The following is a 16,579-nucleotide window of genomic DNA, read 5'->3' on the forward strand; positions in this document are numbered from 1 at the left end:
ATCCAATTTTTTTTTTTTTTTTAATGCAAGCACTGGGTACAATCAGAAGCGCGGGAGGGTGAGAGAATTCACCAGAGCCAGAGCGGGGAACAGAACAGGCAGACTGACGAAGCTCACTGCTGAGGGGAGCAGCGGGCGGCAGGAGAGGTCTGCGCGCCATATGGGACCCTCGCCAGTGGCCAGGGATGGAACCAGCGCTGCAGAGGCTGTGGGCAGCTTCACAACCTAGCGCTCAACCGCTGTGCTACTGGGGAGGCCCTCAATATCCAAATTTCAAGTAGTAGTACAAAAAAAAAAGGAAAAAACATTTTCCTTTTCTTTATTTAATATTCAACTCTAAAATTCAAATTCATGAAAATCCTTGTTAACAACATTCTACCCAATAATAATAAGGAAAGAACTTACTGACATAGGTTAGGACACAGATGAACATCAAAAGTTTGCTAAGTAAAGCAGCCAAATGCAAAAGACTACATAATATATGCTTCCATTCATGGGAAAAGTCTAGAAAGTAAAAACCTTGAGAGACAGGATGTCGACTAGTAGTCACTTAGAGCTGGGAGCTAGAGACTGACTTCAAAAGGGCAGAGGGATCTTTTTATTTTTTTTTTTTTTTTTTTTTTTAATTAATAAATTTTATTTTTATATTCCCCATACAATTGCAATCCCCCCATTCTGACCCCAATCCCTCCCCTCCCGCCCCCCACCCCCCAAAAAGTGTCTCTGGTTCATAGTTTTTGTTGATTTTGATTTTCACTTTCTTATAGTTATTCATTTTCCTGGTCCCTTATTTAAGTTTTCTAGATCCCTGCTATGAGTGAGACCATCCGGTATTTTTCTTTTTCTTTTTGGCTTATTTCACTGAGCATGATCCCTTCCAGCGTCATCCATGTTGCTGCAAATTGCATGTGTTTATCTTTTTTGAATGCTGAGTAATATTCCATGGTATATATGTACCACATCTTCTTGATCCAGTCATCTATTTTTGGGCATTTGGGCTGTTTCCAAAGCTTAGCTATTGTAAACAGTGCTGCTATAAACATAGGGGTGCAGGTGTTCTTTGGAATTGATGTTTCTGTGTTCTTTGGGTAAATACCTAGGAGTGGAATTGCTGGATCCTGTGGAAGCTCTATGTTTAGTAGGTCCAGAAATCTCCATACTGCTCTCCATAGTGGTTGGACCAGTTTGCACTCCCACCAACAGTGCACAAGAGTTCCTTTTTCTCCACAACCTCGCCACCATTTGTTGTTGCTAGTTTTTTAATATGTGCCATTCTCACTGGTGTAAGATGGTATCTCATGGTAGTTTTGATTTGCATTTCCCTGATTGCAAGTGATGTTGAACATTTTTTCATATGCCTGTTGGCCATTCGCATTTCCTCTTCAGAGAAGTTTCTTTTTAGTTCCTCTGTCCATTTTTTGACTGGATTATTTTCTTTGTTGTTGTTGAGTCTCATCAGCTCTTTGCAGATTTTTGTGATCAGTCCTTTATCATTAGTGTTGGGTGCAAAAATTTTCTCCCAGTTGGTGGGGTTTCTCTTTGTTTTTGTTATTGTCTCTTTTGCTGTGCAGAAGCTCTTTAATTTGATGTAGTCCCAGCTGTTGATCTTTGCCTTCACTATCACTGCTTTGGGTGATGTGTCTGTAAAGATGTCTTTGATATGCAAATCACGTAGTGTTTCGCCTATATTTCCTTCTATGTATTTTATGGTTTCAGGTCTTATGTCTAGTTCTTTAATCCATTTTGAGTTGATTTTTGTATATGGTGTGAGGTAGTGGTCAAGCTTCATTCTTTTGCATGTAGCGACCCAGTTTTCCCAGCACCATTTATTGAACAAACTTTCTTTGCTCCAATGCATAGTCTTTGCTCCTTTGTCAAAGATTAGTTGACCATAAATCTGTGGGTTTATTTCTGGATTTTCTATTCGATTCCATTGGTCTGTATGTCTGTTCTTGTTCCAATACCATGCAGTTTTGATGATTATGGCTTTGTAGTAGAGTTTGAAGTCTGGGAGTGTGATGCCTCCATTCCCTTCTTTTTTTTTTCAGGAGAGCTTTGGCTATTCGGGGTTTTTTGTGATTCCATATGAATTTCATCAATAATTGTTCTATTTCTTTGAAGAATGACATTGAAATTTTGATTGGAATAGCATTGAATCTGTATATTGCTTTTGGTAGGATGGCCATTTTAATAATGTTTATTCTCCCAATCCATGAGCAGGGGATGTCTTTCCATTTCTTTGTGTCTTCTTCTATTTCTTTTAACAGTGTTTTATAGTTTTCTTTGTATAGGTCCTTTACCTCTTTTGTTAGATTTATTCCCAAATATTTGATTTTTTTTGTTTCAATAATAAAAGGGATGGTTTTTTTGATTTCTTCTTCTTCAGATTTATTGTTTGTATATAGGAAGGCTACTGACTTTTGCGTGTTGATTTTGTATCCTGCCACTTTACTGAACTGATTGATGAGTTGAATTAGTTTTTCTGTGGCGTTTTTGGGGTTCTCTATGTATATTATCATATCATCTGCAAAGAGTGATAGTTTGACTTCTTCTTTTCCTATTTGGATTCCTTGGATGTCTTTCTCTTGTCTTATTGCTCTGGCTAGGACTTCCAGTATTATATTGAAAAGCAGTGGTGAAAGTGGACATCCTTGTCTTGTTCCAGATCTTAATGGAATTGCTTTCAGCTTTTCACCATTGAGAATGATACTGGCTGTTGGCTTGTCATATACGGCCTTTATGACGTTGTGGTACGTTCCTTGTATCCCAAGAATTTCAAGGGCTTTTATCATGAATGGGTGTTGCACTTTGTCGAAAGCTTTCTCAGCATCTATTGATATTATCATATGGTTTTTATATTTCTTTTTGTTGATGTGTTGGATAACGTTGATTGATTTTCGGATGTTAAACCATCCTTGTGTCCCTGGAATGAATCCTACTTGGTCGTGGTGAATTACCTTATGGATACACTGTTGGATTCTGATAGCTAAAATTTTATTGAGGATTTTTGCATCAGTGTTCATTAGGGAGATTGGCCTGTAGTTTTCCCTTTTTGTGTTGTCCTTGTTCGGTTTTGGTATTAGTGTAATGTTGGCTTCATAGAACGTGTTAGGTATTATACCTTCCTTCTCAATTTTTTGGAAGAGTTTGTGAAGGATAGGCACTAATTCATCTCTGAATGTTTGGTAGAATTCATTTGTAAATCCATCAGGTCCTGGGCTTTTGTTTTTGGGGAGGTTTTTGATTACCATTTCAATTTCGCTAATTGTAATTGGTCTGTTTAGGTGTTCTATTTCTTCTTTATCTAGCTTTGGGTGATTGTAGAGTTGTAGGAATTTGTCCATCTCCTCTAGATTGTTAAACTTGTTTCCATATAACTGTTCATAGTAGTTATTAATAATTCTTTTGATTTCTGCTGTGTCCATTGTGATTTCTCCTCTTTCATTTATTATCCTATTTATTTGTGCTTTCTCCCTTTTTGCCCTTGTGAGCCTGGCAAGGGGTTTATCTATTTTATTTATTTTTTCGAAGAACCAGCTCTTGGTTTCATTGATCTTTTGGATTGTTTTTTTAGTTTCGATTTCATTTATTTCTGCTTTGGTTTTTATTATTTCTTTTCTTCTACTGGTTTTGGGGCTTTTTTGTTGTTCTTTTTCTAGATCTTTGAGTTTCGAGATTAGGTTGTTTCTTTGAGTTCTTTCTTGTTTCTTGATGTGAGCATCTATTGCTATATATTTTCCTCTTATTACTGCTTTTGCTGCATCCCATACATTTAGGAAATTGGTGTCCTCCTTGTCATTCAATTCAAAGAATTTTTTAATTTCTTCTTTTATCTCCTCGTTAGTCCAGTGGACTTCCAGTAGTGTGGGTTTCAATCTCCACGAGGTAGGAGAATACCTTGCCTTCTCTTTATGGTTTATTTCTAGTTTGATGCCTTCATGGTCAGAAAAGATGGTTGGTATGATTTCAATCTTGGTGTATCTGTTGATGTTTGTCTTGTGCCCAGTATATGATCGATCCTAGAGAATGATCCGTGTGCGCTTGAGAAAAATGTATACTCAGATTTTTTTGGGTTTAGTGTTCTATATATGTCTGTTAAGCCTAAGCACTCTAGATCCTTATTTAGAGCTTTAGTGTCTTTACTTATTTTTTGTCTTGTTGATCTATCCATTGTTGATAGTGGTGTGTTGAAGTCTCCCACTACGTATGTGTTTTCTCTGATGTCTGTTTTCAGAGATGCCAATAGTTGTCTGATATATTTTGGTGCTCCTTCGTTTGGTGAATATATGTTAATGAGTGTTATTTCTTCTTGAAGTATTATCCCCTTGATCATAATGTAATGACCACTGGGGTCTCTTTTTATCTTTTTAAGTTTGAAATCTGTTTTATCTGATATGAGTATAGCTGTTCCTGCCTTCTTTTTTGGTCCATTTGCTTGTAGAATTGTTTTCCATCCTTTAACTTTGAGTCTATTTTTATCTTTTGCAGCTAAATGTGTTTCCTGGAGACAGCAAAAGGTTGGGTTTTGTTTCTTAATCCAGCCTGCAACTCTGTGTCTTTTTATTGGAGAGTTTAGTCCATTTACATTTAGAGTTAGTATTGATATGTTAGCATCTGTATTTGCCATTGTGTTTGTCTTTCCTTTGATTTTATTTATTTATTCTTTTAATAAATTTCTTTGGCCTTCTTTTGTTGTTATTTGTCCCTCTGAGGTTCTGGCTTTAGGATTCCTTGTAGTATTTTTTTGAGTGGGGGTTTAGTCGCAATGAAATTCCGGAGTTTCTGTTTGTCTGGGAAGGTCCATATTCTTTCTTCAAAGAGGAAGGAGAGCTTTGCGGGATAGAGTATTCTTGGTTGGCATCTGTTTTCTTGGAGTCTGTTGACTATGTCCCTCCAGTCTCTCCTTGCCCGTAGTGTTTCTTCAGAGAAGTCTGATGTCAGTCTGATTGGTTTCCCTTTGAATGTTATCTGTTTCTTCCCTCTTGTTAGTTTCATTATTTTTTCTTTGTCTTGGATTCTTGGGAGCTTTACTATTATGTGTCTTGCTGTATTTTTCCTTTCGTCATGGAAGTTTGGTGTTCTTCTTGCTTCTTTTATATCAATTTTCAGATCCTTCTTAGCGTTTGGGAAGTTCTCTTCAATTATATCCATGAATATTTTCTCTGTTCCTACATCTCTCTCCTCTCCTTCTGGGATTCCTATAACTCTTATATTTCCTTTCCTCATGGAGTCAGATAGTTCCCGAAGTCTTTCTTCGGTCTTTTTCCTTCGTACTTCTCCTTCCCTTTCTGTTTTAGTTCTTTTTATTTCTGTGTCTTCAAGAGTACTTATTCGTTCTTCCATTTCATCTATTCTGCTTTCACTGCTTTTCCCAGAGTTCTTTAGCGTCTCCATTAATTCTTTGATCTCCTGCATTTCTTTTACTTCCCTCTTTAGGGACTCAATTTCATTCTTCTGGTCATTAATTATTTTCCCCTTATCATTGTTTTCCTTTATGACTTCTGTCAGTTTTTTAATCACAGCAATTTTAAATTCTCTATCTGGAAGGCTCAGAAGTTCTTCCAAGTTACTGTCGTTGCAATCTGGTAGATGGTTTTCTTTTTGTGGTGTGCTATTTTGCTGAGGAGTTGCTGGGTTGCATGTTGTTTTTCTACTCCCTACTGCCTGTTTTCTAATTTGCCGTATTCCTTGTGACACTGTGTTGCTGGTACTGGCCGGCATCTTGGGCGACCTTCCCAGCTCACCACTGGCTCCTCTGGGGAACTTCTGCTGGGTTCACAAGTCTCCAGCAAAGACAGGTCCCTGCTCTGTCTCCTCGGTGAGCCTTCTGCTGGGTTCACACAGTCTCCAGCAAGAAGGGTCCCTGCTGCAAAATGCCAGAGCCAGGGACGCGCTCCTCTGCACGCCCGGTCTGCCCCAGCGGTGGGTGCTGCTCCCCTCTGGGCTGGAACTGCAGGCTAGAAGGTGCCCGGTGTGGGCAAGCCTCCCAGCTTAACCTCTGTCTCCTCGGTGAGCCTTCTGCTGGGTTCACACAGTCTCCAGCAAGAAGGGTCCCTGCTGCAAAATGCCAGAGCCAGGGACGCGCTCCTCTGCACGCCCGGTCTGCCCCAGCGGTGGGTGCTGCTCCCCTCTGGGCTGGAACTGCAGGCTAGAAGGTGCCCGGTGTGGGCAAGCCTCCCAGCTTAACCTCTGTCTCCTCGGTGAGCCTTCTGCTGGGTTCACACAGTCTCCAGCAAGAAGGGTCCCTGCTGCAAAATGCCAGAGCCAGGGACGCGCTCCTCTGCACGCCCGGTCTGCCCCAGCGGTGGGTGCTGCTCCCCTCTGGGCTGGAACTGCAGGCTAGAAGGTGCCCGGTGTGGGCAAGCCTCCCAGCTTAACCTCTGTCTCCTCGGTGAGCCTTCTGCTGGGTTCAAACAGTCTCCAGCAAGAAGGGTCCCTGCTGCAAAATGCCGGTGCCGGCGACGCGCTCCCCTGCACGCCTGGTCTGCCCCAGCGGTGGGTGCTGCTCCCCTCTGGGCTGGAACTGCAGGCTAGAAGGCGCCCAGCATGGGCAAGCCTCCCAGCTTACCTCTGTCTCCTTGGTGAGCCTTCTGCTGGTGCACACAGTCTCCAGCAAGAAAGGAGAGGGATCTTTTTAAAAAGATGGAACTGCTCTAAAATTAAATTGTGGTCTTACTGACACAAATCTGTAAATTACTGAAAATCACTGGATTTGCACAATTGAAAGGAGTGCAATTTTCTGGTATATAAATTATATGTCAATAAACCTGTTAAAGAAAACTGAATTAAGAAGAGAATCAAATGCCACAAGTTAATACCTGAGGAATGTGGAGCTCCAGTAACTGGCTTTGGGTAATCTCACTGAGCTGCCGAAACGTCATTGTAAAATCAGCTTCTGTCTTTTCCATGAGCTAATGAAAATAATTACATGTATCAGTCTCTATTCCTCAAGAATATGCTGAATAGTAATTCACATGTTAATCAGAAGAAAGATAAAATAATAAACTTACATGTAACAGCAATGCAATTAGGTCATTATCATCCTTACTTTCTCCAAGTAATCCCAGTTTGACTTTAAACAACTCCCTAAATCTAAAATGAGAAATGTCAATTCATTATTAAGGTTCTCACTGTTTTAAGAATTCCCCTCAAGCCAACCAATATGATTGATTATATATTCAAAAAGGACAAACCTTGTATAATAAATAACTGGATATCCCTCAAGAATTTGAGCAGCACTAAAGAGGGAAAAAAAAGAAAAGACAGTTAAACCTTGATTTAAAATTAACATCCTTTTTTAAAAAGATTTATTTATTTATGCATACAAAGAACAGGCCATACTGAGGTACAGGCCAGAGGTGTGGGAGGGTGAGAGGATTCACCAGAGACAGAGTGGGGAGCAGAACAGACAGACTGACTGAAATACACTGTTAAGGAGCAATGGGCAAGACAGGAGAGGTCTGCTGCACCATGGGGGTTAGCTCCCTGGCTGGGGATCGAACTCATGCTGCAGTGACTGCAGATAGCTTCATAGTGCTGAGACTTAACTCCTTGCACCACCAGGGAGGCCCAAAATCAACATCTTTAAATCACTTTTTTTTTTTTTTTTAAGATTTAATTATTTACTTAAGAACCTGGGTACAGGCCAGAGTTGAGGGGGGTGAGAGGATCCACCAGAGCAGAGTGGGGAACAGAACAGGCAGACTGACAAAATACACTGCCGAGGGGAGCAGCGGGTGAGACTGGAGAGGTCTGCCGCACCATGCGGGTATCTCTGTGGCTGGTGGGGATTGAACCGGCACTGCAGAGGCTGTGGACAGTTTCACTGTGCTGTGCTCAACCACCTGCACCACCAGGGAGGCCCTAAATCACCTTTTATAAGAACAAAGTGAATCTTCTTGTACATTAAATAATACTACAGTAGCCTGTTAAATAATATACTACTGTATCTGGCCTAGTGATAATTATTTATCATGTCCTACAGAATATTGTCAGAATTTACTGCCTCCATGATTTGAGTACAGATCAAATTATGTCACTCCTGAAATATTAGGATATACAAGTAGCTTATAGGATAAATGTTGATGTCTCTATAACACCAAAACAATTAAATAAATGGATTTTTGTGTATTTTTTAAATTACCTTCAGCCCAAACTAATACATTATAAATACCTTAGCCAACACAATAATTATTTGTCTGAACATATGAAAATATAGTGAAATATTTCATACAAACACAAAAATTAAGGTTTTTTACCTTAAACTATATTTTCATAACATTCTTAAATGTGTTTTAATTGAAACAAAACATTTATATACCTATACACAATGGAATATTACTCAGCAATCAAAAAAGATAAACTCATGCCATTTGCAGCAATATGAATAGAGCTGGAAGGTATTATTCTCAGTGAAATAAGTCAGAAAGAAAGAAAAATATCAGAAGGTTTCACTTGTAGGAGGAATGTAGGGGAACGAAATAAGAGGTCAAGAAAAAAATAATCATAATAAATTAAAAAACAAAATTAACAGGCAACTATAAATCAGAGATATTCTGCAGGGGAGCAGGAGGGAGAGGGATCAAAACAGGGGAGGGAAGAGCACAAGGGACTATGGTGATGGCGCACGGGTGAACTGGTGGTGGGAATTTTGTCATCCCTACGACACCTTAGAGGAGAAAGCATACCCTGCACAAAAAAGAAGAATGATGTAAAATATATATAAAATTTTTAAAAACCTGTACATACCAATGATACAATAGTAAAATATATAAACAGAACAAAAGAGAATATAAAACAATTAGAGAAAAGGACTTGAAAAATACAATTAAGGTAGGAGATTTTAATACACATCTTACAATTCATACTTATCCAGTAAATAAAAGTGAATAGGTCATAAAGGACTTGAATAATACAATGGATACGTTCTCAATGTATTATATTAAAAGCTTTGACCATACAGTACATACATATTTTTATGATTATGAAACATACAAAAACTTACTATGTTGGGCCACCAAATAACCTAAGCACATTTTTAATAGTAGATTTTATCAAACATATTATTTGATTGTGAAAGTATAGACAAAATAATTTTAACCACTTAGAAATTAAAAAGTATAGTGATTAAATAATCCTTCAATTTAAGAATAAACTAAAATTTTATAACACCTAAAAAAAGCAATAAATAGGAAAATACTTTATCTGGTAATTAACAGAATAAGGCCAAAACTGTACTATAGAAAAATATGTAGTTTGAAATGCCTTCATTATTAAAGACTAAATAATAAGATGGTTTTTTAAATGTTATTTTTTTCCAAAAAAATCATTATACAAATTTCCAAACAGATTTATTCAGTAGATTTATGATTGACTCACAGTAGCTTTTGCCTAGGATCCAATAATGGGTTTAGTGCTTGTAATAACTTCTTTAAATTAAACATCCCAACATTAGCTTGATTTCCTATTTTATATCTTCTTTCATCATCAGATGTATTTGGTACAAAATCTGTTTAAAATAAAATACCATCATTTATAATGGGAATAATAATAGTAAATAGTTTCTTTTATCATTTCTGTTTATAGTTAAACTTAATAAAGTTATACTTATTAAATAAAAATCCTTCTGACATTAAACCTTCAAATCAAAAGGAATATAAACACTAATACCCACACACATTAGAATCTTTTCAAATATGTAGATCTGCCTAATGGGAGGAATACATTTCTAATCTACAGAAACTTCCAGGTTATCAAACATGTACTTCAAATTCCAATTAAGTAGCATGCCCTCCAGAGAGCCTCCTCTGATCCCTCCAATGATAAGTATGGACTATTATACTTTATAGATTACGAGAGTGAGAGATTAAGTAACTTCTGTAAGGCTCAGAGCCATTAAGGTTCAGATGCCAGGACACAAACCCACATCCACCTGACAACACACTCCTACTTCTCTCCATGTAATCATTACTGGCACATAATGCTTCAGGACAGACACCACAGAGGACTTCTTTTTGTATCTCTATGGCACCCTGGAAGTGTGAGGGGCATATAAATCACTATTTCATGAATGAACCCAATTCTTTCTACTATGCCATCATTATATTAGATATAGCAGTTATCTAAAGTGAATTTGTGATGACTTATTAACTATAATAAGGTATGTGTGTGTGTGTGTAAATCATACCTACCTGGGTTATAAGCTTCCATGAAACCAAATGGACCATAGTCAATTGTAATGGATAACAAACTGAAGTTATCAGTATTACAAACACCTAAAACAATAATAAAAAGTCCAAACACATGAAAATAAAATAAAAAGCATTTTAACTATAAAAAATTATCCAGAATAGGAAACGCATTTACTTTAAAAATGAAATAAAATTAGATTATCAATTGAATGGTTAAACTGGTGAAGTCAAATAGTTTAAGAAACACTAAAATTAGATTTAAAAATTGGAATGACGGGGCTCCCCGGTGGCGCAGCGATTGAGCGCTGGGTTGCGAAGCTCCCCGCGGCCTCTGTGGCGCCGGTTCGATCCCCGGCTGCTCCCCGGCCACCAGAGGAGGGTCCCGCATGGCGCGCAGACCTCTCCTGCCACCCGCTGCTTCCCTCAGCAGTGTACTTCGGTCCTTCTGCCTGCTCTGCTCCCTGCTCTAGCTCTGGTGAATTCTCTCACCCTCCCACGCTTCTGACTGTACCCAGTGCTTGTATAAACAAAACAAACAAATAAATAAATAAATAAAACATGCCTCTATTTAAAAAAAAAAAAAATTGGAATGGCAGTAAAGGAATTTGTTTAATTAATTTTCAAAGACTGTGAAAAAGGGAATAGGTAAAAAGGTGGATATGTACCCTCAGGACATCATTAGCTGCAGGCCAGTAGCAGTGCAGACTTTATATATATATGACTTGTTTCTCAGTTACTCTTAGTAGGCAGACATTCCCTCCAATGCCATCCCATACAGGGAACGACCTCAATACACAAGCCAGTCCTACTGCTTTTGTAGGAAATTCAATGCAGGAATACCATTGAATTGATATGAAATAGTTAATAATGATTACACTGGAGAACGGAACTCACACTCTCTTCTATGTATTTTAAATTCTCTACCATAACCAAGTAGTGCTTTTATAACTAAGATTTTTAAAATAATTTTCAAGTGATCTAGATCTAATATATATATTCACACATGGAATCCTATGGTTAAACGCTGTACAGGTAACATTCTCATCAAAATGAGGATGCTGATTCTGTTTAGTGTATGCTGCTCATTCAAAACTGTTTTAAACACAAGACTATTTCTCTGTCGCTAAATACAAATTCTTACGTCAAAAATGTTAAGATGCTTATCAACAGTAATATTTAAAAACTCACAAAAGAAGAAATCTGCTACTTCAACAATTTAATTCTACTTTCCCATGAAAAGGATGAAAAATCAGTAGGTAACTTACCATGAGCAAAACCAACAGACATCCACAAGGCAATAAGTCGTGCTGTCTCAGAGACCACAACAGAAAAAAATTCCTAGAATGCAATAAAAAATTCTTCAGAATTTCAGCAGCAATACTCTCTTAAGATCTACTGACAAGAAGAACCAGAGAAGAATTCAAAGGTGGGCCAAACAATAGCTAACAAAATGGAGCTCTTAAATATGTAAGAAAATGGGGCCTCCCCTGGTGGTGCAGGCGGTTGAGTGCAGCACTGTAAAGCTGTGCGCAGCCTCTGCAGAGCCGGTTTGAGCCCCGGCCAGCCGACAGGCAAGGGTCCCACAAGGAGATGCGGACCTCTCCTGTCTTGCCCGCTGCTCCCCTCAGCAGTGTGTTTCAGTAAATCTGCCTGTTCTGCTCCCCGCTCTGTCTGTTGAATCCGCTCACCCCCTCACACACACACCTCTGACTTACACCCCAGTTCTTGTATGCATAAATAAATCTTCAAAAAAAAAAAACAAAACCTTATTTACATCTTATTTACAAAGTGGTTCATTTTTTTTCTTTAATGAAATGTTCCAAGAACTCTGTATTTCTTTTCCTAATTTTGGTTTTTTAAATTCTAAGTTGTACTACTAATGTTCGCAAGCCAATGAGAGAAGGCAGAGAATGCCCCTTCTCTTGAAAAACCTACCACGTATCTGCATTATTTACAATAGCTGGATTTGGAAGTAACCTGAGTGGCTACTGACAGAGGATGGGATAAAGAGGATGTGACTATCCACACAGTGGAACACTATTCAGTGGCAAGGAAAGATGAAATGTCACCATTTACAGCAAAATGGAAGGAAGTCAAGGGAAGTATGGACAATAGAGCAAGCGGGAAAGAGAAGGACAAATACTGGACATTTTCACAAATATGAGTAAAACAAGGAATCATGGATCAACTGACAAAGCAAAGCAATTATAAACCAGCAGATATACATAGACAAAGTGAGGTTTCTCAGGTAAGGGGGATGAGGGAGGAAAGAACAGTGAAAGCTGTATAAGGAATGGTGGTAAGGGGAAAAAAAAAAAAAACACTTGGGTTTTTTAAAAAATGAAATTTTTAGCAGAGCAGCTCCCTCGCTGCAATCTATTGACATTCAGCCCTGACACGGGATTTGTAAGGAAAAAATAAAAGGAGAAAAAAAAAGTTTTGTTTTTTTACACTTGCTCTTAGCCAAAAGGCCAAGAAGTGATTTGTTTTTTTTTTTTTAAAGACCTATTTGGATCCTTTCAAGATTCTGTTAGAATGCACTCATTGACTTAAAAGGGAAAAAACCAAACAAACGTACCACATATCTATCAGGTTCTTTGACATCTAAAGAGGGGAAATGTTCCCATATGATGAAGTCTAGTAATGTTCTGGAGATAAAAAGGAGAGCTTAGTGAGTGTCCCTCAGGAGACAGTATTCCATATCCAATCACCTAAACTCCCCTTGAATGTTCATTTTTCAAGGTTCACGTTTTCAAATTAACGCAATAAGATTTTACTCCCAAAACAGCCAAAGAGAAATATTTCCTCAATACCAATCAAAACTGAAAATGTGTTTCTAAGATCATAGTACATTCTACCTTACTAGGTTACAAATTCAGATTAGTTCCGCAAACATCCTACTGCACCTGCCATAAGCCACACCCTGTTTAACTCTTGAAAAGAGAAGGGTAAGGACCCAGGCCCAGATCTCAAAGAGCACAGAGTCTATTAGGGAAGAAGGACACATGATGTTACAGTCTAAAAAAAAAAAAAGCAACAACTGAAATATACAAAAAGTATAAAGATAACAGAGCAGGAAACGATTATTTATACATGGAGGGTTCATAAATGAGGTGACCAAAAAATGACAATGTTTGAAGTTAAAATATTTAAGGTGCACATGAATCATATTATGTATTCTCTTTTTTATCAGACTATTCTAGCTAGCTAAGTACTGATGTTGACTGCATTGGAGAAGAGAAAATTCATTGGAAAAAAAATGGGGGTTGTAGATATGATTTGGAATGAACACCAATCAAAACCATAGGAAAGGATTAGAGTTTGTATATAAGTGGAATGTCATGTTAGCCGGTGAAGACATTTCAAGGATGGTGGTCAGCAATATACATCCGATGCGGACAGATACATAAGCTACAAAGTATGACTACCAGATGGAAGAATTTCAGTGACACGGTGGATTCAAACAGACATGACCCCCAAAACAAATGTGAAGTTATAAATAATACCCAAAGAGATTAGCAACCCTTTGAACAAGTGGAGGATGACCATGAACTCTTTAAGGAGGAGACACAGGAAGCAGGCACGGACAGAGTGATGACATCTCTGCTTTATTTCCCTCATGTCTCTTCTGCCTATATTCTTTGTGGCGGGCTTTCCCAGTGGCGCAGCGGGTTGAGCGCCGCGCTGTGAAGCTGTCTGCAGCCTCTGCAGCGCAGGTTTGATTCCCGGGCCCTCCAGGGAGAAACCCACATGGCGCACCAGACCTCTCCTGCCTCTTCCGCTGCTCCCCTCAGCAGTGTCTTCAGTCCTTCTGCCTGTTCTGCTCCCCGCTTTGTCTCTGGTGAATCCTCTCACCCTCCCACGTCTCTGGCCTGTACCCCAGTTCTTGTACAAAAATAAATAAATTTTTTAAAAAAAAGTATATTCTTTGTGGGGCACGTACCTAGATTCACCAAGCTGATAACTACCAAAAAGGACACATTCCAAGTGATTCTAGCTTTTGCAAGAAAATATTTCTCACATATTTCCAAATACTTTTTATAACTATTATACTATCTTAACAAATGGAAATTGAATTCCTCTTCACGGAGGAAATGCTTCTGTTCAAAGAAATATCTTGCTAAGTCTGCTTGAGGAAGACAGGACTTTGTGAGCACAGACCCCGAAAGCGCCAAGGTATGAGATGGTTGGCGGCAAACTGCGTGACAGGAGGGGAGAATTTATTGTTTTTGCTCTTTGAAGCAGCCACCTTTTCTCTGCCTTCCCTGCAGAAATCTTCAGTTGGATATACTCTGTTCTTAAATCCTTTGTGTGAATTTAGTCTGTCATCTGTGTTTGCGTTCTGTTAGAGAATTGAGTTTCATATCTGGGTCAGCCCAATGTCCAAGAAAGAAGAGACCTGAGACAGAGGCTGCTCCCGGGGAGGCCCAGGAGTTAGGAGGAGAGATCTGGGCCTCTTGAGGCTGCAGAATTGAGGAGTCTGAGTCATTGTCACTCAGGCTTCTGAGTGGCACGGAGGTGCTCAGCCATAGCTGGACTGTACACTGGATAGGAAACTCCTTCTTTTTAACCACCTAGAAAATCCACATGGTTTGAAGAACACAGCAAGTGTTAAAAATAGTTATTAATGGGGCCTCTCTGGTGGTACTGAGGTTAAGTCTCAGCACTACCAAGCTACGGCCAGCCACTATGGCCTGAGTTCCATCCCGAGCTAACCCACATGGCGCAGGAGACCTCTCCTGTCTCGCCCCTCAGTGTGTATTTCAGTAGATCTGCCTGTTCTGCTCCCCATTCTGTCTCTGGTGAATCCTCTCAGCCCCCCACACCTCTGACCTACAACCCAATTCTTGTATGCATAAATAAATAAATCTTTTTAAAAAATAGTTATTAGTTGAAATTTTTGGTTTTACGTATAAGAAAACCAAAAAGAGTTTTAACTTTGCAGTACATAAATAATAAACTACATAAATAATTTTTAATTGTCTTCTATCATTCAAAAAAAGGGCACTTTCTAACCTCAGTAAATCAAATTCACCATGATGAGCCAAAATTTCTAATGATCCAATTCTAAACCAAGATTTTGCAACTCGCAGCACTACTGCACCTAAAAAAGAAACATTTATTTTAGCATAACTATTTTAAACAATATAAAGACAGCATATGCTTCTCATGAGAATGAAATTATTTTAATAAATAAATTTTATCAGAAAAACAACTAATTTATACACTGCAAAGGATCAAGGATCCTTCTCTTTTTCTTTAAGAGTCAGGATCAGAATGTTAGGAACTACACTTTCAAAACACCAAGGTTCCAACACAGCCAAAGGCTACAAACTTCAGATTCCCATTGAAGGGGTTAGACTAGATGATACCTTTTGTGTCACATCAACCTTCCTGTGCCTCATCCTAAAATAGGGATGAATGAAGTATTTCTACGGCATAGTTCCTGCAGGTGACCCCATTTGTTTCACTAACTGAAATTTAACTTCAATAGAGGTCTGAATATGTTATACTCACGAATATACTAAAGAAATACAGTGAATCTATGTATTCTGCTGTTGCTTTCGCAGTCTCTACTGACGTCCTCTGTTCTGAATACAGGTATTAGCAATAAAATTAGTAAGCAGAGTTCATGCTTCTTTCTTGTAAGGAATGCTGCTCTTACGTGTGTTCAGATGTCAGAGTGAAGTCTATTCTCGTGACAAAAGCTCCATTCCGTTTTGTCCTTCATCAGCCTCCCACACTCGCTGCCTTCCTTCCTGTTCCACATGCCTCCCTCTGCTCCCCTCTAGACATCCTACCTAATCTTATGCTCAAGTTCAAACCCCACTTCTTGCAGAAAACTAAACTGATCCTCCTTTCACTGGCCTCATTTTCTTAAGAGCAGGGACTATGATATATATTTACTACTCCTGGACCCCTAGAGGTTAGACCAATGGTAGGCACAGGAAAGAGTCAATTACTATTTTCTGGGTTGACTGAATTATCCATATAGTCAAGTTTTAGTCACAATAACTAATCTGGATATTTATTTTCATATTTTTTTACATAGTCACTTTATGTAGTTACTTAGGAAAAAAACTGTAAGAGCTCAATAAATTATTCTAAGTGTTTACTTAGCGAATACCCATTGAATCACTGAAAGTTAGTGCTAAAAGACACGAAAGGTATCATCTCGTCTAACCCTTCACTTCAGATGGAGACAGCAGAGAGTCAAAATGAAACTTGTTCAAAGTCACAAATCAGTTCCCACACAGCCAGTGTGAGGTTTCACATATTCTTTTCCCAACCCTGCCCCCAGCACTAGCTTCATGACCACAGTAGCTGCTGGGTAAAAGTACAATTGAAATATCTGTATATGTGAAGATTTAGAAGTAGAAATTGTGCTG

General features: G+C 38.7%; 1 protein-coding gene across 1 annotated transcript in view; it reads right to left on the bottom strand.

The window, feature by feature from the left end:
- The window catches only part of LOC119244186 (protein adenylyltransferase SelO-like), a 31,792-nt gene that overhangs the window by 6,364 nt on the left and 8,849 nt on the right, over positions 1–16,579 (bottom strand). Inside the window, exons 8-15 of the mRNA XM_054695180.1 lie at positions 15,207–15,294; positions 12,769–12,838; positions 11,456–11,528; positions 10,191–10,274; positions 9,379–9,508; positions 7,194–7,238; positions 7,011–7,092; positions 6,819–6,911 (exon numbers count right to left, since the gene is read on the bottom strand). Coding sequence (XP_054551155.1) covers positions 6,819–6,911; positions 7,011–7,092; positions 7,194–7,238; positions 9,379–9,508; positions 10,191–10,274; positions 11,456–11,528; positions 12,769–12,838; positions 15,207–15,294 — 665 coding nt within the window. The remainder of the gene's footprint in view (positions 1–6,818; positions 6,912–7,010; positions 7,093–7,193; positions 7,239–9,378; positions 9,509–10,190; positions 10,275–11,455; positions 11,529–12,768; positions 12,839–15,206; positions 15,295–16,579) is intronic.

The sequence above is a fragment of the Talpa occidentalis genome, unplaced genomic scaffold, assembly GCF_014898055.3.
Source record: "Talpa occidentalis isolate TD23 unplaced genomic scaffold, MPIMG_talOcc4v2.1 talOcc4.14, whole genome shotgun sequence".
NCBI classification, from domain to species: domain Eukaryota; kingdom Metazoa; phylum Chordata; class Mammalia; order Eulipotyphla; family Talpidae; genus Talpa; species Talpa occidentalis.